At 42.8% G+C, this 20,658-nt stretch overlaps 1 protein-coding gene across 2 annotated transcripts in view; it reads left to right on the top strand.

Annotated features, from left to right (window-relative positions):
• LOC144499744 (palmitoyltransferase ZDHHC20-B-like) overlaps window positions 1–20,658 on the top strand; it is a 100,916-nt gene that overhangs the window by 42,055 nt on the left and 38,203 nt on the right. For both annotated transcript variants that reach the window (XM_078222126.1, XM_078222125.1), the window contains exons 4-5: window positions 1,321–1,441; window positions 15,928–15,997. In XM_078222126.1, coding sequence (XP_078078252.1) covers window positions 1,321–1,441; window positions 15,928–15,997 — 191 coding nt within the window. The remainder of the gene's footprint in view (window positions 1–1,320; window positions 1,442–15,927; window positions 15,998–20,658) is intronic.

The raw sequence follows: 20,658 nt of genomic DNA, 5'->3' as shown, positions 1-20,658 counted from the left end.
ACTGTGACCAGAAAACTTGCCATGAAAGCTGCTGTGATAGTTGTAAAAATTCCTCAAGTCTACTAAATGTATTCCAGGAAAGCGAATCTGCTGTCCCCATCTTGTCTTGCTTCCATGTGATTCCAGCCCAAATATGTGATTGATGCCTAATGCACTCCAAATGGACCACAGTGGTTCAAGGAGAAAGCCAACCAATACAATTTTGGATCAGCTGAAGATGGGAAATAAATGCGACCTTGCTGACATTTCCCTGTCCTGAAAGAGAATAAAAACAAACTCATTATATTGAAAGGCTTCGCTGAAAGAGGGAATCTGCTTCTTTTCCATCTTGGATAATGATTCATGATGGACACAATTCCCCTCTCCCACTAGCAGTACTTTGTGATATTAGTCATTGTCTTTTTGCTGAAAGAATTTGTGAATGTCGGTATACCAGGAATTGCAATCACTTCTTGTTGATTCATTGGCTGAAATTCACTTTGCAAGTCCCTCTAGAATTACTGTTCCATAAAGCTATTCAATGAAATGTAAATGATTTGCATCAGAACACTTGTAGTGCTCCTCACATAAAGAGATACATTTTTGAGTGCTTTTTAGGCAGAAGAAACAATGGATGCCAAGCAAGAGGGAAAGAATGAAATAACATTGGACCAAATTAAGGTTGAAGAGAAAGGACTTTAGGAGACTTTTGAAAACAAAAAGAGGTGGTAAATCAGAGAGGGCCTTTAGAAAGAAATGCCAGAGAACAAGATGTAGTGATTGAAAGAGTAAACTCCAGTGGTGAAGTAGTAAGAATAAAAAGAACAATATTTTATCGGCAAAAGTGGAAGAAAATGGTCTTGGTAGACATGGAGTTGAGGAGTAAACCAATGTTCCACAGTTCAGACTTGGCTTGAGAGATTGATGGTGTCAGGGCAAGTGGATACTGGTCGATTGAACATTTGCTACATTAATATTTTAATAATTAAGTGTAGTCCAATGACTGCAATACTAATGAAAAAATAAAGCAAACAGCAATATTCTACCAATAAATGCTGCAAGCAGGAACTGGACACATACTTTAGTGAATGGATGTGACAAGATTTGGGAATCTTGAAAGTTAATGTAGCTATATGAAATACAATGTTACATATTCCGCTTGGAAGATTATATATTGTATTTTTATAGAAAGCCATGTGAAATTGAAATTGCTGGCTATCGCTGTCATATTAACATGATTGAACTTTGGAATAATTTAAAAGTGGGTCTTGTAATGGATCCTGAAGAAAAAGATGGTAGTGAATTTTAGAACTGAATGTAATGCACTCCGTTTTCTTGCAGTTCAGATTAGTCAAAACCGATAAGGAACAGTATGATCGGGAAGAAAGACCAGAAGCACAGCAAGAAATTCTCAGAAGAGCTGCCAAGGACTTACCTCTTTACACCAGAACTGCAAATGGAGGTAAATTGCTATTCTAGTTATGTGAGAAATTAATAAGAGCAAATAATGATAAATGCACAAAGTAACTCACTTTTGGTAAATTGTGTACTCTGCATCGTTTTCATATATTCCTTTGCTCCCAAGTTGATTATTGTATTTGTATGAGAGTTTTTTAAAAAGCTGGTATTATCCTGCAATTTAAGAACATCCCACCTTGATATTCCTCAAATGGCAATGTTGAACATCACTTGAAAAACAAGAGCATAACATTGTTGGTCTTCACCACCAAGAATAACTCAATAGTACAATCATGGTTTCCATACTGGTTCTATGACGAGTTACTGAGGGAACCAATGCAAGGAACTAACTAACTTGACCTCATTTTCACCAAACATCTGCCTGACGCAGACATGTCTGCTACAACAGCCCTGGTGGAAGAGATGATTACAAGAGTTCTTGTGAAGGCAGATCTTATCTTCACGGTGATGACATGTTTTATCATGTACTGTGATGCTACTACAAACTAAGTGGGACAAACTAATGACAGATCTAGCAGTAGAAATGCTATGGGCATTTAGTAATTGCAGAATTTTGTACCAGTCTGTAACCTTAACCCATCACATCCTTCACTCCTGAATAATCGTCAAGCTCTATGACTTTAAGTCTAAGCTGGGAGACCACCAGCAAAATTACTGGGGAGTATGCAACAGGGTACCTGGGCAGCAAAACCTATCCTTTGGAATAAGGTAGTAACTGAGTGACACTACAATACAGGAAATCTACATGCTGAACAACATGTAGACATGGCTAAGAACTACAACATCTAGTCAATAACAGTGTGGCTGACCCATTAACCAACAGGAGGAGGAAGTTGCTCCATGAAATCCTCACCTTCAATCATGATGAATCCCAGAACAAGAGTACAAGAGACAATGGTAGGAGTTTGCAATCATCTTCAGCTAAAAGTGCCGAAGGTTCTTGAGGTCCAAGTATCAGAGTTGCTAGTGTCTAGCCAATATGATTCATTCTATATGGCATTAAGAAGCAACTGAGTGCAGATCGGCCTTTTGGCTAAGATCAAATGTAGTATGGTCGGCAGCCCATGGTCGGCCGCACTTGGTTGAGGTCATTAGGTTACACTGAAGCTTCATATGTTTCATATGAAGCAATTTTTTAAAACGGCATCTCGGCCTTTTGGCTAAGATGCAAATGAGCTCAAGTCTTGGAGGAGGAACCTCCCCCTTCTCCAATCAGCTTGGCTCATGTAAATCAGGCCCAGGGCAGGATGGTTTGGTCGCTCGCCCTGTCTTGTCCAAAATGACGCTGGTAATCTAGTGATGGGAGACAAGGAAATAGCTGAGGAACTTAATAAGTACTTTGCGTCAGTCTTCACAGTAGAAGACATGAGTAATATCCCAACAATTCAGGAAAGTCAGGGGGCAGAGTTGAATATGGTTGCCATCACAAAGGAGAAAGTGCTAGAGAAACTAAAAGGTCTGAAAATTGATAAATCTCCGGGCCCAGATGGGCTACATCCTAGAGTTCTAAAGGAGATAGCTGAAGAAATAGTGGAGGCGTTAGTTATGATCTTTCAAAAGTCACTGGAGTCAGGGAAAGTCCCAGAGGATTGGAAAATCGCTGTTGTAACCCCACTGTTCAAGAAGGGAACAAGAAAAAAGATGGAAAATTATAGGCCAATTAGCCTAACCTCAGTTGTTGGCAAAATTCTAGAATCCATCGTTAAGGATGAGATTTCTAAATTCTTGGAAGTGCAGGGTCGGATTAAGACAAGTCAGCATGGATTTAGTAAGGGGAGGTCGTGCCTGACAAACCTGTTAGAGTTCTTTGAAGAGATAACAAATAGGTTAGACCAAGGAGAGCCAATGGATGTTATCTATCTTGACTTCCAAAAGGCCTTTGACAAGGTGCCTCACGGGAGACTGCTGAGTAAAATAAGGGCCCATGGTATTCGAGGCAAGGTACTAACATGGATTGACGATTGGCTGTCAGACAGAAGGCAGAGAGTTGGGATAAAAGGTTCTTTCTCAGAATGGCAACCGGTGACAAGTGGTGTCCCGCAGGGTTCAGTGTTGGGGCCACAGCTGTTCTCTTTATATATTAACGATCTAGATGACGGGACTGGGAGCATTCTGGCCAAGTTTGCCGATGATACAAAGATAGGTGGAGGGGCAGGTAGTATTGAGGAGGTGGGGAGGCTGCAGAAAGATTTAGACAGTTTAGGAGAGTGGTCCAAGAAGTGGCTGATGAAATTCAACGTGGGCAAGTGCGAGGTCGTACACTTTGGAAAAAAGAATAGAGGCATGGACTATTTTCTAAACGGTGACAAAATTCATAATGCTAAAGTGCAAAGGGACTTGGGAGTCCTAGTCCAGGATTCTCTAAAGGTAAACTTGCAGGTTGAGTCCGTAATTAAGAAAGCAAATGTAATGTTGTCATTTATCTCAAGAGGCTTGGAATACAAAAGCAGGGATGTACTTCTGAGGCTTTATAAAGCACTGGTTAGGCCCCATTTGGAGTACTGTGAGCAATTTTGGGCCCCACACCTCAGGAAGGACATACTGGCACTGGAGCGGGTCCAGCGGAGATTCACACGGATGATCCCAGGAATGGTAGGCCTGACATACGATGAACGTCTGAGGATCGTGGGATTATATTCATTGGAGTTTAGGAGGTTGAGGGGAGATCTGATAGAAACTTACAAGATAATGAACGGCTTAGATAGGATGGACGTAGGGAAGTTGTTTCCATTAACAGGGGAGACTAGGACGCGGGGGCACAGCCTTAGAATAAAAGGGAGTCACTTTAGAACAGAGATGAGGAGAAATTTCTTCAGCCAGAGAGTGGTGGGTCTGTGGAATTCATTGCCACAGAGGGCTGTGGAGGCCGAGACGTTGAGCGTCTTCAAGACAGAAATTGATAAATTCTTGATTTCTCGAGGAATTAAGGGCTATGGGGAGAGAGCGGGTAAATGGAGTTGAAATCAACCATGATTGAATGGTGGAGTGGACTCGATGGGCCGAATGGCCTTACTTCCGCTCCTATGTCTTATGGTCTTATGGTCAGCCTGGATCTGAAATGTCTCAACTTGTTGAGACTCTGAATTGGATTTGATTTGATTGAATTGGAAAAGTATTTTAAAAAACTGAGTGCAGAGGACACAGAAAAGGGGTTATTACATTTTCCAACTATAGTGCTGAATTCAATGCGGAAGATTATTCAAATGTCCTCTCCACAGAAACACAAATCTAACCCAACCAATTACTTCTCTCATAACTTCTTATGAATCATCAGTGATGTCATCAAACAATGCTCATTCACCAATAGCCTGCTTATTGACATTCAGTCCAGGTTCCATAAGAGCTGAAATCCAAAGATTCAATACCCTCAAAATCAAGAATTTAGTCGTGTGGCTCCAAAGGGTCTGAGGAATGCAGAGATCAAGGGAAAAACCTTCAGATGGCTGCAATCATTCCTGATGCAAAGGAAGATGATTATAATCATCAAAGGACGATCATCATTGCTCCTGCTACAGGAGTTCCTCAGTGAAGCATCCTCAGCCAAACTTCCCTGTTTCATGAATGACCTTCACTCCATCATTTGGTCAGGAGTGTGTCTTTTTGTTAACGATTCCACAATATTTTCAATTCTAGGTGTCGTTCAATTTAAACAGACGTATCGGGGACTTATAATGAACAGGTTCCATTATTTTCAACTTCCACTATTTTTTCAGCTCTAAATTACTGTAACAAGACATTAAATAAAATTGACATAAAAGCAAATTACTGCGGATGCTGGAATCTGAAACCAAAAGAGAAAGCGTGTTCTCACATTTCACCTGCCAGCCTCTGCATGCAAAGCATAATCCTCTGCCATTTTCGCCAGCTCCGGTGTGATGCCACCGCCAAACACATCTTCCCTTCACTCCCTCTGTCAGTATTCTGCAGAGACCGTTCCCACCGGGATAACTAGTCCACTCCTCCATTATACCCAACACCTCTCCCGTCACTCATGGCACCTTCCCATGCAACCGCAGAAGGTGTAACACCTGTCCCTTTACCTCTTCTATGCTCACCATCCAAGGTCTAAAACACTCATTCCAGGTTAAGCAGTGTTTCACTTGTACCTCTTTCAATTTGCTATATTGCATTCGCTGCTCCCAATGTAGTCTCCTTTATATCAGAGAGACCAAGCATAGACTGGGTGATTGCTTTGCTGAGCACCTTCGGTCTGTGCGCAATCAGGACCCTGACCTTCCGGTTGCTTGCCATTTTAACACACTATCCTGCTCCCATGCCCACATGTCTGTCCTTGGCCTGCTGCAATGTTCCAGTGAAGCTCAACGCAAACTGGAGGAACAGCATCTCATCTTCCAGCTAGGCACTTTACAGCCTTCTGACCTCAACAACGAATTCAACAACTTCCGATGATTTGCTCTACCTCACCTCAGCCCCCTTTGTTTTCATTCTATTTGATTTAATTTTTAACTGTTCTCTACATCTTATTTTTTTATTGTCTGTCTTCATTTTTCTTCCCCCCCACCCCCGTCCTCCAACCTCTTACCTCCCACTTCATCCCCCTTCCCTTACGTTTCCTACCACCCCGCCCCCATTTTCCCTTTTCTACATTCTACCTCTGTCCTATCTCCCCCACCCCAACATCTTCATCTGTCACAGCTTACAGCTTCTCTGCCATTTGGCCATTCACACCCTTTATTCTCTCTGTGGACAGCCATTAGCAGTCTTTTCCCCTGGTTTCAAAGGCTATGACTCATCTTTCATTCCCTCACCCTGCAGTATAAATATCTCCCACTTTCTATGCCCTTTAGCTTTGACAAAGGGTTATCTGGACTTGAAACGTCAGCTCTTTTCTCTCCTTACAGATGCTGCCAGACCTGCAGAGATTTTCCAGCATTTTCTCTTTCGGTGGTAAATAAAATCAGCAATTCTAGAGCATTCTCATGTATTCCTTATCTGACCATAAAAAATGGTCCAGTTATTTGTCGCTTATGACAAACATCAATTGGTAGCATCTGTTATTTCTAAGAGGTTTGTTAATCCCATTTATTTGAGATAGCTTACTGAAATTCCAACTTTAATCCTTTTTGAACTTACCAGAGCACAGCATGGTTTAAAACACTATTTTCCCACTCTTGTTTTAACCTGCTGCTCTACTCTATTGATGGCGGCACGGTGGCACAGTGGTTAGCACTGCTGCTTCACAGCTCCAGGGTCCCGGGTTCGATTCCCGGCTCGGGTCACTGTTTGTGTGGAGTTTGCACATTCTCCTCGTGTCTGCGTGGGTTTCCTCCGGGTGCTCCGGTTTCCTCCCACAGTCCAAAGATGTGTGGGTTAGGTTGATTGGCCAGGTTAAAAATTGTCCCTTAGAGTCCTGGGATGCATAGGTTAGAGGGATTAGCGGGTAAATATGTGGGGGTAGGGCCTGGGTGGGATTGTGGTCGGTGCAGACTCGATGGGCCGAATGGCCTCCTTCTGCACTGTAGGGTTTCTATGATTTCTATGATTCTATGATGTGGAGATGCCGGCTACCAAATAAACCTGTTGGACTTTAACCTGGTGTTGTTAGACTTCTTACTATTGAGCCATGTCCACCAGCAAAATGCCAAGCAGTAGTTCTATGATGTCTCTTCGGATAAATTACGCCTGGATGATCACTAATGACATCTCGAAGCTGCCATGCAAGAAATTACTGCTTTAAACCAGCCCCTTGGCTGCTACATATTGACTCCAGCAAAAAAAAAAGCAGAAATATTTGGTCATACAGAAAACCTTTCTTTTAAAGAATGGGACATAAACACATTGACCCATGATGCGTTAGGGATGCAAGTTCAATTCCTCACCATGCTGATTTGTTCATCTCAAACGGCCGACTGTGGGGAGAGGTTTATCAATCACTGAATAAATTGCTGTAGGGGGTGTTCTGGCTCGGTGAGGCGAAATTTAAGGAACAATTTGGATTGGGATACATTCTTGTATGCCTGCTGATAATGGGGCAGAATGGATGGAAGTGGATGAATATAAAGAATGGAAGTGACTTCCATTTCTTGGGTATTGTCCCATGCCTTTCAAAACTTCCCGCAGCATCTTCATCAAAAATTAACCCCTTTGACGTCACAAACAACCGCCCCATCTCTTATTCTCTATCCCACTCCAGGGTTTTTCCCCAAAACTCCACGTTTGAATCTGTTCAATTGGGCTTCCATTTCTACCATAGAACATAGAACAGTACAGCACAGAACAGGCCCTTCGGCCCACGATGTTGTGCCGAGCTTTATCTGAAACCAAGATCAAGCTATCCCACTCCCTATCATCCTGGTGTGCTCCATGTGCCTATCCAATAACCGCTTAAATGTTTCTAAAGTGTCTGACTCCACTATCACTGCAGGCAGTCCATTCCACACCCCAACCACTCTCTGCGTAAAGAACCTACCTCTGATATCCGTCCTGTATCTCCCACCACGAACCCTATAGTTATGCCCCCTTGTAATAGCTCCATCCACCCGAGGAAATAGTCTTTGAACGTTCACTCTATCTATCCCCTTCATCATTTTATACACCTCTATTAAGTCTCCCCTCAGCCTCCTCCGCTCCAGAGAGAACAGCCCTAGCTCCCTCAACCTTTCCTCATATGACCTACCCTCCAAACCAGGCAGCATCCTGGTAAATCTCCTCTGCACTCCTTCCAGCGCTTCCACATCCTTCCTATAGTGAGGTGACCAGAACTGCACACAATATTCCAAATGTGGTCTCACCAAGGTCCTGTACAGTTGCAGCATAACCCCACGGTTCTTAAACTCCAACCCCCTGTTAATAAAAGCTAACACACTATAGGCCTTCTTCACAGCTCTATCCACTTGACTGGCAACCTTTAGAGATCTGTGGATATGGACCCCAAGATCTCTCTGTTCCTCCACAGTCTTCAGAACCCTACCTTTGACCCTGTAATCCACATTTAAATTTGTCCTACCAAAATGAATCACCTCACATTTATCAGGGTTAAACTCCATTTGCCATTTTTCAGCCCAGCTTTGCATCCTATCTATGTCTCTTTGCAGCCTACAACAGCCCTCCACCTCATCCACTACTCCACCAATCTTGGTGTCATCAGCAAATTTACTGATCCACCCTTCAGCCCCCTCCTCTAAGTCATTAATAAAAATCACAAAGAGCAGAGGACCAAGCACTGATCCCTGCGGCACACCGCTAGCAACCTGCCTCCAATCCGAAAATTTTCCATCGACCACCACCCTCTGTCTTCGGTCAGCCAGCCAGTTACCTATCCAATCGGCCAACTTTCCCTCTATCCCACACCTCCTCACTTTCATCATAAGCCGACCATGGGGGACCTTATCAAACGCCTTACTAAAATCCATGTATATGACATCAACTGCCCTACCTTCATCAACACACTTAGTTACCTCCTCAAAGAATTCTATCAAATTTGTGAGGCACGACTTGCCCTTCACGAATCCGTGCTGACTATCTCGGATTAATCCGCATCTTTCTAAATGGTCGTAAATCCCATCCCTAAGGACCCTTTCCATCAATTTACCAACCACCGAAGTAAGACTAACCGGTCTATAATTACCAGGGTCATTTCTATTCCCTTTCTTAAATAGAGGAACAACATTCGCCATTCTCCAGTCCTCTGGCACCATCCCCGTGGACAGCGAGGACCCAAAGATCAACGCCAAAGGCTCTGCAATCTCATCCCTTGCCTCCCAAAGAATCCTAGGATACATTTCATCAGGCCCAGGGGACTTATCGACCTTCAGTTTATTCAAAACTGCCAAGACATCCTCCCTCCGAACATCTATTTCCTCCAGCCTATTAGCCTGTAACACCTTCTCTTCCTCAAAAACATGGCCCCTCTCCTTGGTGAACACTGAAGAAAAGTATTCATTCATCACCTCGCCTATCTCTACTGACTCCATACACAAGTTCCCACTACTGTCCATGATACTAACAGCCCCTAAACTAAATCACAAAAGATATTCTCTATCATTGAAATCACAATTCATAATTTCTCTTGATCTCTCTGCATTCTTTGAGGTGGTTAACCACAACTTCCTCCTTCATTGCTTTTCTTCCATTGTTTAGCTTAGTTACATTGCTGTCTCTTGCTTGCACGCTTACCCATCCAATCAAAGCCAGAGCATTTCCAGCAATGGCTTCTGTTCCCACTCCAGCATCTTTAACTTGGGAATACCCAAAGGATCTGACCAATATCTCCTCCTATATGCTGTCCATTGGTGACATCATCTGCAGACAATGAAATCTGCTTTGCTATGTATGCCGATGACAGTCAGATCTACTTCTCCATTACTCATCTCAATTGCTACACTGCCTCTGTTGTCTGATAATTTAATCGGATCTTGGATAAGCTACAATATCCTCAAGTTAAACGTTGAGAAACTGAAGGCATCATGTTCAACCCTCGCCATCAGCTCTGTACCTTTGGCACCAATTTCATCACTCTTCCTGGCCTTCTCTCAGCCTTGGTATCCTGTTCACATTTGAGCTGAGTTTCCAACTTCATATTTTTTCCATCACAATTGGGTGCCTATTCTATCCACCATCCATCACTGCCCCTGCCTCAGCTCCTCTTCCTATGAAACCCTTATCCACGCCTATGTCACCTTCAGGCCCACTAATTCCTGGATTATCTCCATTCTCCTTATAGATGTAGCATACGATGCTCGTAACTTTGCACTAAGCAGCCAGTATCTCTGGCTTATGAGAGGAACAAAACTATCATTTATGTTTTAAGGAACACATTGTTCTGATGTTTTGATTATAGTGAACTGTCTATTAGATGTAACAGAAACATTGTAAATGTTAGCCAGCCAAGTTCTTGGGAGTCATGAAATAAAAACAAAGTGCTGGAAAAAACTCAGCAGGTCTGGCAGCACCTATGGAGAGAGCAACAGAGTTAATGTTTCGAGTCCAAGAGGACACTTCTTTGGAGCTGTCGTTTGGAATTCGAGAGGACACTTCATTTACTCTGTTTCTCTCTCCACCGATGTTGCCAGACCTGCTGAGTTTCCCCAGCAGTTTCTGTTTTAATTTCAGATCTTCAACATATTGCTTTTGTTCTTGGAGTCAGATATAGCTCTTCAGTGGCTGAGCTGTAGTACTTCAAATGCATTGTTTAACTGCACTGACTCTTCTCTCACACATGGCTATAATGTTTGGAATAGGAAAGGACACCATTACCTACATAATGGCTGTGTGCATACGAAAGACAGTCTAAGCATTCAAGAAACATTTCAGTCAGTAAAGTGAGGAGAGTTGCTTTTTTCATTTGAAGCCTCAAATTCACTCTCACTTTGAAAGTACAGCAAATTCATTTATATCACTAGTTGTTACGATCTCAACTACTGTTAGTGGTAGACCAGTCAAATCCCAGAGTGAAACCTGGCTTGATCCTAACTTTTTGATTTTTGTTTTAAGGAACTGTGAAGGAAATTTGTTGAACAAATTCGTAGGACTTTGCTAATGAACTTCTAATTCAAACAAAATATGTATTTAAACAAAAATTAACTACATTACACCAGACAAAAAGGGTAGAAAAATCTCAATGCAAACAAAAGCCGATGATTCAAATTCAAACTATTCCATTACCCCAGCAATATCTTTACAGACTCACAAACTTGTGAAGAGTTATCACCAGCTTGATGCAAAGGTTTCTTGATTGGGACTGAAACAGTTGCAAACAGTTTTCTTGTGGTGAATTCCTGAGCATTTACTTGATGCTTCTTTGCCCAACTTGTATCTCTCCCCGAGACACTCTAAAGTCAGTGATTCTTCCAACTGCATAGCAAACAAATGGGTTCCCTAAACTCAGTCTTCCAGTAGCACCTCCACTGAACAGATCACTTTACTGAGTCACATAAGTGATTATTCAGTTAACTACTGTCCAACTAGTCTTGCAGTTTCTCTTCTCAGAGAGTTTAAAAATCCCTATCTTCTCTCTGACATACACACTGACCTCCTCCTCCTCTGAACTCTTGTCTTTTCAAAGCTAATGGATCATTGTCACTCGGCAAAAGTAAAGATTTTCTACTTTGTTTTCCAGAATCACTGACCTTTCAACCCATCACTTCAACTTCGACCTCGTTAAAAATGTGTATATATACAAACAACCCCACAAGACAAAACCTTTTAGTGACTAGTCTTTCCAGACTCCCAGGCACCAAAGTTTGTAAACAAAACCTAAATAAAACTGAAATATGTTTACCTTTAATAACAAGTTTATATAAATTCAACTTAAAATTATACATCATTCCTAACAAGCTGTTTGATTACATACAACAGGTTAATTTTATCTGATGCAAATAACATTAACCTTTCACACACAAGGTAGGGAAAATTTGGAACTCTTTCCCCCAAATGCCGATGGATACTCAGTCCTTTGAAATCTTCTGGACTAAGAATATTAAATGTTAAGAGTGTCAAGGTATATGGAGCAAAGGCAGATAAATGAGTATATATCAGCCATGTCTAATTGATTGTCAGAGCAGGCATGAGAGGCTAAATAGTTTGCTTCTCTGGGGGTGATTCTCCTACCCCGCCATGCTCATTTTATAGCGCAGCGAGGTGGGAAAATCTCGTGGCCGGGCATGCGCGGGATTCGTGCATGCGTTCCTGCCGCGAGTGCATCTCTCAGTGCCAGATTTGCGTCAGATCTGTGCTGGGAATCAGTCTCCGATCTGCACTGGGAACTAGCAGGAAGATCAGATAAGTCATTTTTTAAATCTGTTTTTAATGTAATTAGCAGGCCCAGGACTAAGTTCTCCAGGCCCACTTGCCTCCCCCACCCCCCAGCCCCGATCAGGAGCATTTCACTCCAGCAGGATTTATAGTAGGTCCCCACTTTCGGGTAACTATTAGTATGATCCTGCTGGAGTGGAGGGGGACAACTGGTTCCCCCTGGGAGTTGGATGGCAGGGGGTGTCCCCAAGGCATGGGCACCCTGGCAATGCCAGCCTGTGCCCCCGGTGCTGTCTGAGGGTCAAAGTGCCAATGCACAGGGGGCACCTTGACACTGCCCACCAGGCATGGGGCAATGCCAAGGGAGTGGAGCCTATGGGGGCAGAACCGAGGGGCAATCAGTGAGGGTGTGGGGTCCCTCTGCCATCAGGATTGGTTGGTGCCGGAGGGAGGCCAGCGATTTTGGAGGGGGAGGGTCTGCTTCCTGGGGGGGATCTGCACTGCGGGGGGGGGGGGGGGGGGGGGGGGGAGAGTCTGCCTGCTAGGGGAGTTGGCACTGCCTGGGGGAGGGGAGAGCGGGGCTGGGAGAGCGGGGGCTGGGACTGCTGTGGGAAAAGGGGGGGGGGGCTGGAGATCGTGACGGGCCGGAGGGGGGGGGGCAGCACTGCGGCGGGGTCCTTGGCTGGCCAGTGATTGAGCTGGCAAGCAAACGGGAGGCTGACAGTTTGGAGCCACTGCGCATGCGCAGAAGCCCGCTGGTTTCAGCCTCCTGGGTGGGAATGGACCCTGCCCCCTGAAATCTAATGACATTCATGCTGGTGGCCTCCGGAGTGCAGTGTGTGGGAGATTCTAGTCTGAACTCCCACTGAAAAAAATCAGCATGAATTTCTCCAGTTTTCCCGCAAATTCGACACTTAGAACTTTTTTGGGAGAATTCCGCCCTCTTCCTTTAATTTATTTTCATCTAGAAATTTAGAGACTAGAAGCAGGAGTAGACCATTCAGCCCTTCAAGCCTCCTCTGCCATTCATTTTGATCATGGCTTATCGTCAAATTCAATATCCTGATCTCTTCTCCCCCCCCTCCAACCCTGCCTTCCCCTCATATCCCTTGATCCCTTTAGCCTCAAGAGCTATATCTAATTTCTTCTTGAAATCTCACACTGTTTTGGCCTCAACTACTTTCTGTGGTAGTGAATTCCAAACATTCACCATCCTCTGGGTGAATAAATTTCTCCTCGCCTCAGTTCTAAAAGGTTTACCCCTTATCCTCAAACTATGACCCCTAGTTCTGGACTCCCCACCATTGGGAACATTCTTTCTGAATCTACCCTGTCTAACCCTGTTAGAATTTTATAAGTTTCTATGAGATCCCCCTCACTCTTCTAAACTCCAGTGATTATAATGCTAACCGACTTAGTCTCTCCTCATATGACAGGCCTGCCATCCCAGGAATCAGCCTGGTAAACCTTCACTGTACTCTAAAGCAAGAACATCCTTCCTCAGCCAAGGACACCAAAACTGCGCACAATACTCCAGATGTGGCCTCACCAACGCCCTATACAATTGCAGCAAAACATCCCTATCCTCAAATCCTCTCACTGTGAAGGCCAACATACCATTTGCCGCCTTTACTGCCTGCTGTACTGTAACTGATGCACGAGGACACCAAGGTCTCGTTGAGTATCCACCTTTCTCAATTTACACCCATTCAAGGAATAATCTGTCTTCCTATTATTGTTACCAAAGTGTCTATCCACACATTTATCCACATTATACTGATGCCCACAAACTCAGCCTGTCCAAATCTCGCTGAAGCAGCTCTGCATCCTCCTCACAGTTCATCCTCCCACCCAACTTTGTATCGTCTGCAAATTAAGATAATACATTCAGTTCCCTATTCCAAATGATTAATATATAATGTAAACAGTTGGGGTCCTAACACAAATCCCTGTGGAACCCCACTCGTCACTGCCTGCCAACCAGAAAAAGACCCATTTGTGGCAATTCTTTGTTTCCTATCTGCTAACCAGCTTTCTATCCATCTCAAGACATTACCTGCAATCCCATGTGCTTTAACTTTACATATTAGTCTGTTATGTGAGACCTTGTCGAAAGCCTCCTGAAAGTCTAAATAAACCACATCCACTGGTTCTCCTTGGTCAACTCTACTAGTTACATCCTCAAAGAATTCCAATAGATTCGTGAAGCATAATTTCCCTTTTATAAATCCATGCCGACTTTGTCTGATTATACCACTGCCTTCCAAATGCCAAGTTATGAAATCCTTGATAATAGACTCCAGCAACTTCACCGGTACCGATGTTAGGCTCACTGGTCTATAGTTCTCTGTTTTCTCTCTACCTCTTTTTTTGAAAAGCGGGCTTACATTAGCAACCCTCCAATCTGTAGGAACCAATAGGAGTCCAGAGTCCAAAGAATTTTGGAAAATAACCACCAATGGATCTACAATTTCCAGGGCCATTTCCTTAAGTACTCTGGGCTGAAGATTATCAGGACCTGGGGATTTATCCACCTTCAATCCCATCAATTTCCCCAAAAACTATTTCTCTACTAATGCTGGTTTCCTTCAGCTCCTCACTAAAACCTGTTTCTCTCAGCACTTTTGGTGTATTATTCATGTCTTCCTTTGTGAAGACGAAGCAAAGTACAAATTTAATTCCTCAGCCATTTCTTTATTCCCTGTTATTAATTCTCCCATTTCTGACTGTAAGGGGTCTACATTCATTTTTGTCAATCTTTTTCTCTTTACGTATCTATAGAACCTTTTACAGTCATTTTTCTGTTTCCGCTAGCTTACTTTCATACTCTATTTTTCCTTTCTTAATCAACCCCCTGGCCCTCCTTTCCTGAATTTTAAACTGCACCCAATCCTCAGGCCTATTGCTTTTTCTTGCCAATTTGTGTGCTTCTTCCTTGAATCTGATACTATCTCTAATTTCCTTTGTAAGCCATGGTTTGGTCACAATTCCCTTACCACTTTCTAAAATCTAACTTTAGGTCTGTAATCTGATTTACTCTATACTCGGAACACTACTTGTATTTAGCAGTACTTTTGTACCATCCTGTGCAAATCAACTTTAAAGTATCAGCATTATGCCTTGGTCATATTTCCATATCCATTGTGTTGGTTGAAGAGTGGGAAATAATCTTTGTGATGTAATTACTGTGACCGAACAATGAGAGCAAAAGCTATTTTTCTTTCTGTTTCTGCTTGAATGAAAATTTTTATTTGCACCTCTATCTAACTTGAAGCAAAATGATAGAAAAGGAGAATCTAGGGAGAGACAGAATGGTTGAAAGAAGGAGAAAGAATGAGATGTGGAGTAAAAGGGGGAATGAAAGAAATTAGAATATCAAAAGTCACTGTTGAGGTAGACTTCAAAATTGTTTTGCATCATAACTTGCAGTGAGAATATTAACCTTTTGCATTATGATTAAAACTTGTGGCTCTTGTTATGCTTTGAATATTCCTCCTTTATAAAGGCCAGTAGCATGTCACATCATGACTTAGTCTTAAACAAGTTCTAATGAGCTGTATAGATATATAATTTATGTTCCATTATCTGAATATGTAATCATAAAATAATGACATATTGGATATAGAGGCTGCATTTATGAAGATTCTTCAGAAATGTGTACATTAATAGTGTATAAGTAGACAACACATTTTACCTGTTCGATATATTTCTCGATACCCAAGTTGATCCATATTGATCCATTTTGCTTCTTTGCAGCCATCAGGTATTGTGATAGGTGTCAAGTAATTAAACCTGACCGATGTCATCATTGCTCTGCCTGTGACATGTAAGTTGATTTTTATGTTGTAAATGTAGGGTTTTTTGTTTTGAAAAAAAATGTGGAAATATATGCTCTCAATCCCTACAAGCACACAGTATTAAATCTATTACCCTTCCAAAGCTAATAAAGAACAAAGAACAATACAGCACAGGAACAGGCCCTTCGGCCCTCCAAGCCCGCGCCGCTCCCCGGTCCATCCTCCAGATCATCCTAATCTGGCTATACTCTATTTGGGTCTAAATTATAAAATGCATGGGGTGCCTCAAATACTGTACTGGGTAAATTTACAAACTCGGACAAAAGGAATGTGCGAAGTGAAGACTAGCTCCTCCACATTTTAAAAATATAAATCGTATTGAATTTTTCAAATCATTCACTTATGATGCAAATTTCTGTAAGCATGGCACAACCATGTACCAGTAGTGATACACTACTGCCTCAGGATAATAATAAATGGGTTGGGAAAATCATGTTTAATGACAGGGTGCTGACTACACTGAACCTGTCTCATTTTTCATTCATAGTACAGTACTTTGACTCCACTGACAATGCTGTGGCTATGATTTGCTCTGTATTCAGCTTCTGCTCATTGCTAATTTGGTGTGGAATTTAAACTGAAGGAGGGGTATGTTTTGATGACTTTCTTGAATATGAAAGAACTTCACCTCACAAATACATTGATCAAGTAATTCTAAATCTTGTACCTGTAATGTGGATGAAAAACTCAATTTTTGGCGACTGCTCACTATGCTTAGTGTGCAGGTAGAGGTACAGTGCCACAAAATGTAATCAAGTACGAATCTGCACATTGCAGAGTGAACAGGAGCCACACGCAAGTTCCAACCACAGCATCGCGAATAGAGATTATGGTTTTAAATTAGAGCTTGCCAGTGTCTCCCATAATTCAAGGTATGATTCTTTCATAGTTAAGGAAACATGTCTGCACTTGAATGCCATTTTCATAAGTTTAATTTATGCAAGTGGGCGGTAAGCAGTGCTGACTGGAGTCACAACAGTGCAGATACAATCAGGATGGCAAGTTGCATTCATTGAAACATAGAAATTAGGAGCAGGAGTATGGCATCTGCTCCCCCCCCCCCCCCCCCCCCCGAGCCTGCTCCACTAATAAATATGATCATGGCTGATCCTCTATCTCAACGCCATACTCTTGCACTCCCCCAACCACTCATTTGTACACTAACAGAACAAAATTTAAGATTAGCATTACTGGTTAATGCTTGTGACCGTGAGATTGTTTTTTGTGTGGGGTGTATTAATGACTGAGCCAAATAACAAGTGCTAATGTTGGAGGTGGAATCTCTAAAGGCTGGTTGTGTAATATATAAATATTAATCATTGTAAATATGTTGTACGATATATAAATATTGAACATTGCATTCCGCCCTTAAATTTTATATATGGGTGTGTGTATATGTTTGATCCTGCTTAAAATGTTGTAAGTTGTGCGGTACTCTTAATTCCTCCCTCATTTTTGTTAGTTATTGAGTCAGCCTATCTCATTGCACGTTCAGGTCTAGAATAGCCTTTTCCCTGGTTGGCAATAGGACGTATAACTCTAAGAAATTGTCCCGAATACACTTATTCATAAAAGTTGCCCATGATTATTGCAGTACCCTTCCTTCACACCTCATTTGTTTCTTCCTGTATGCTCTGTCCTATAGTGTGACAACTGTTAGAGGGCCTATAAACTACTCCTGCAAGTGACCTCGCCTTTCATATTTCTTATCTCTACCCAAACTGATTCGACATCTTGCTCTTTCAAGCTAAGGTAATCTCCCACTACTGTACTAATGACATTCTTAATTAACAGAGCTACTCCATCACCTTTTCTAAGAATCCTGTCTTTCAGACATGTCAAATACTCTTTGATATTCCGGTCTATGCCTTAGCCATCCTGTAGCCTACAGCTATCAGGTCATACATATTATATTAATTCCTAACTGTACTAACAATTCATCCATTTTGATACAACAGCTTATGCACATTCAGATAGAGCCTTTAACTCTGTCTTTTTACAGTCCCTGGTCTAATCTGCTGGTGAACAGTTACGTTTGTATGCTCTGTCGCTTCCTGTCGCACTCTAGTTATCTTTGCTCAAATCGCTGCCCTGCTCTACTATCTTGTTACCCTTTAATTTACCAGGACTCCTTTTACATGATCCCTCCCTTCTCTCTATCCAACCCCGCTCTCCTCCCTGGTCCACTATTTAGTTATATGACCAGTCAGAACAATGGTTCTATCATGGTTCAGGTACAGCTCCCATTTTTTCCAGTACTGGGGCTAGTGCCCCATCAATCAAAAGCCATTTCTCCCATATCAGTCTTTGAGCCACTGCAAGTTTCTCTCCAGCTCAAAGCAGATGTCCTGAACCCTGGCACCAGGCAGGCACAGATTTTTGGACTCTTGCTCTTGGCTACAGAGAACTGTATCCACCCCCCTGACTCTATTGTTCCCTACTACCATTACATTTCTATTTATTTCCCCCACTTGAATGGCTTCTTGTACCCCAGTGCCATGGTCAATTCTCTCATCCACCTGCTGTCTCCACTTACCCATACAAGCTTCAAGAACCTTGTTGTATCTGTCCAATTCAGAGACTTCAACCAGCTTCTTAAAGCTTTATTCAGGTGCCTTTATTTATGAGAAGAACAAAGTATGGACACAGATATATAATGCAACAAACTTTATTGAATATAGTTAACCCGCATATTACCCACTATGTATGCAAGAAACACCCAGGATTCGGCTATACTACCCGTAAAGATGGCTTGGTAGGCTCTAGATCCGGTCTGAGTCCCTCTGGTTCATCTTTGCGAAGGTGATTCTCGCTGGCCATTTCTTGCTTGCTTTCTTCTCTGGTCTCGTCTCGGTCGCCTCCCATCTCGAGTTGAAATTCTCCCATTGAGAGACTAGGCACAGTGGCAGGTCGCTCCGGCAGTGCCTTTTCCACTGGCCGGAATAGTGGCATCCCACGCTAGATTCAGCGCTTGGAACCTCATTAATTATGCACAGACGAGTTCCCCTCCAACTTTCCTGATGGGCCCTTTGAGGGTAAGAACTTGTGAATTACATCATTGTACCAATGTGGTTCTGAACTCCAGTCTCAACTTGGCAGAACTGTAAGGTTTTGTTTGCTCATCGCGAATGAATGGAATCTGTTTGGCCATTGATAAATGGCATTAATTGTTCATCTGTGACTCCCCTTCGCCGATGGGATGGTAGAATTGATGCAGCTGTGCGTCCTTGACAATAGCCTTCACTCTCCAAGGCTGCATTAGTGTTTTCCACTCTGCAGCTTTTCCAAATTTGACGTGAGCCAATCCCTTTCAAAGCGCACAATTAAAAATCTATCTTGCTCTTGCTTCCTGGGCAATGGGTTCTGAGTCCTGTGTAATTGACCAGCACCCTGTCCACTGTAGTGGCATCAACAAGTGAATATCCATTCCAAAAAGGAGCCCCAGAGGCCTGTTTTGCAGTCCACCCAGACAAAACTGATCTTGCTTTTAAGTTTGGATGACTCCATTTTACCTGAGGTTTGAGATGGTGGTGCTGTACCTCCCTCGCACACTGTCTGTGTGCCTCCAATTTACCTGGAGCCTCACTATGTGCAGGTATAGATGTCCACTGTTGTTCACCAGCCTCTTCCACTAATACTGGGTCCTGTGGTGGTGGTGGACATTCTTTCTCTCTCTCATTCTTTCTCTCTCTCTCTCATACACATGGCTGTGTGCACTGTCACTTGCAAGGTTCTTCCCCCTCCTCTCCCCTTCATGAGTGTATTACGTGTCCATACCTTTAGCCCAATACAGATCCCGCCACACCAGGTTCACCTCAAAGTCTCTGGCATAACGAGGTCCATCTTGTGCAAGGCACCCTTTATCAGTCAGGTTTGATGCTGGTATGATGAAAGATTGGAAGGCCTGACATGATTCCAGTGGTCAGCTGTTTTATTCATGAGGTACAAATGAATTTCATGTCACATGCCAGCGGGAAGACTGACCCAACATTAACCCGCCTTCGGGAGAATTACAACGTGATTTTACGTCTGCCGGTTTCCAACATTTTGGCTCTCGCCAGATTTTCTATGCCTGCTCACCAGCAAACTATTCACAGGGGGTTGGGAGAATTCTGCCTGCAGTAGCTCAGCTTCCAGCTCTTTGACTCTCAACAAAAACTCCTCAAGCCACAGACATGTTTGCCATGGATTACACTGGTGTACACACCAACTCCAACAACCTGCAGCCACAATACACCAGCCCTGCCATTGTTGTTGTATTAATTTACTGTTGATTTATAATTAATAAACCCCACTACTAATAAGCTTTGCTACTGCAAGTAAATCTTACTACACAAACCTTACTAATAAATTATCCAAATTTCCAAAGATACTTATTTCAATTAATGCTATACTTATCCCGATTAAAATTCCCTCATTTAGTTCAGAGGGAAAGATAAAATGCTCACCAACCAGTCAATAAATTCCCTTCTTTACTGTTACATCTCACTTTAATTTTCTTCGAATGGTCTGAACCGGCAGACTCGCCACCTGCAACACAACCTCCACCCAGCTCTTCAAACTGCTGTTTCTAGTTACCTTCTGTTTCTGGGAATCAATTTGTAACTTCTACATTTACTGGAGACTGAAG

This window comes from Mustelus asterias, chromosome 10 (genome assembly GCF_964213995.1).
Source record: "Mustelus asterias chromosome 10, sMusAst1.hap1.1, whole genome shotgun sequence".
Classification (NCBI taxonomy): domain Eukaryota; kingdom Metazoa; phylum Chordata; class Chondrichthyes; order Carcharhiniformes; family Triakidae; genus Mustelus; species Mustelus asterias.
The sequence above is the reverse complement of the archived record's forward strand: the minus strand, read 5'-3'. Positions and strand labels throughout refer to the sequence as shown.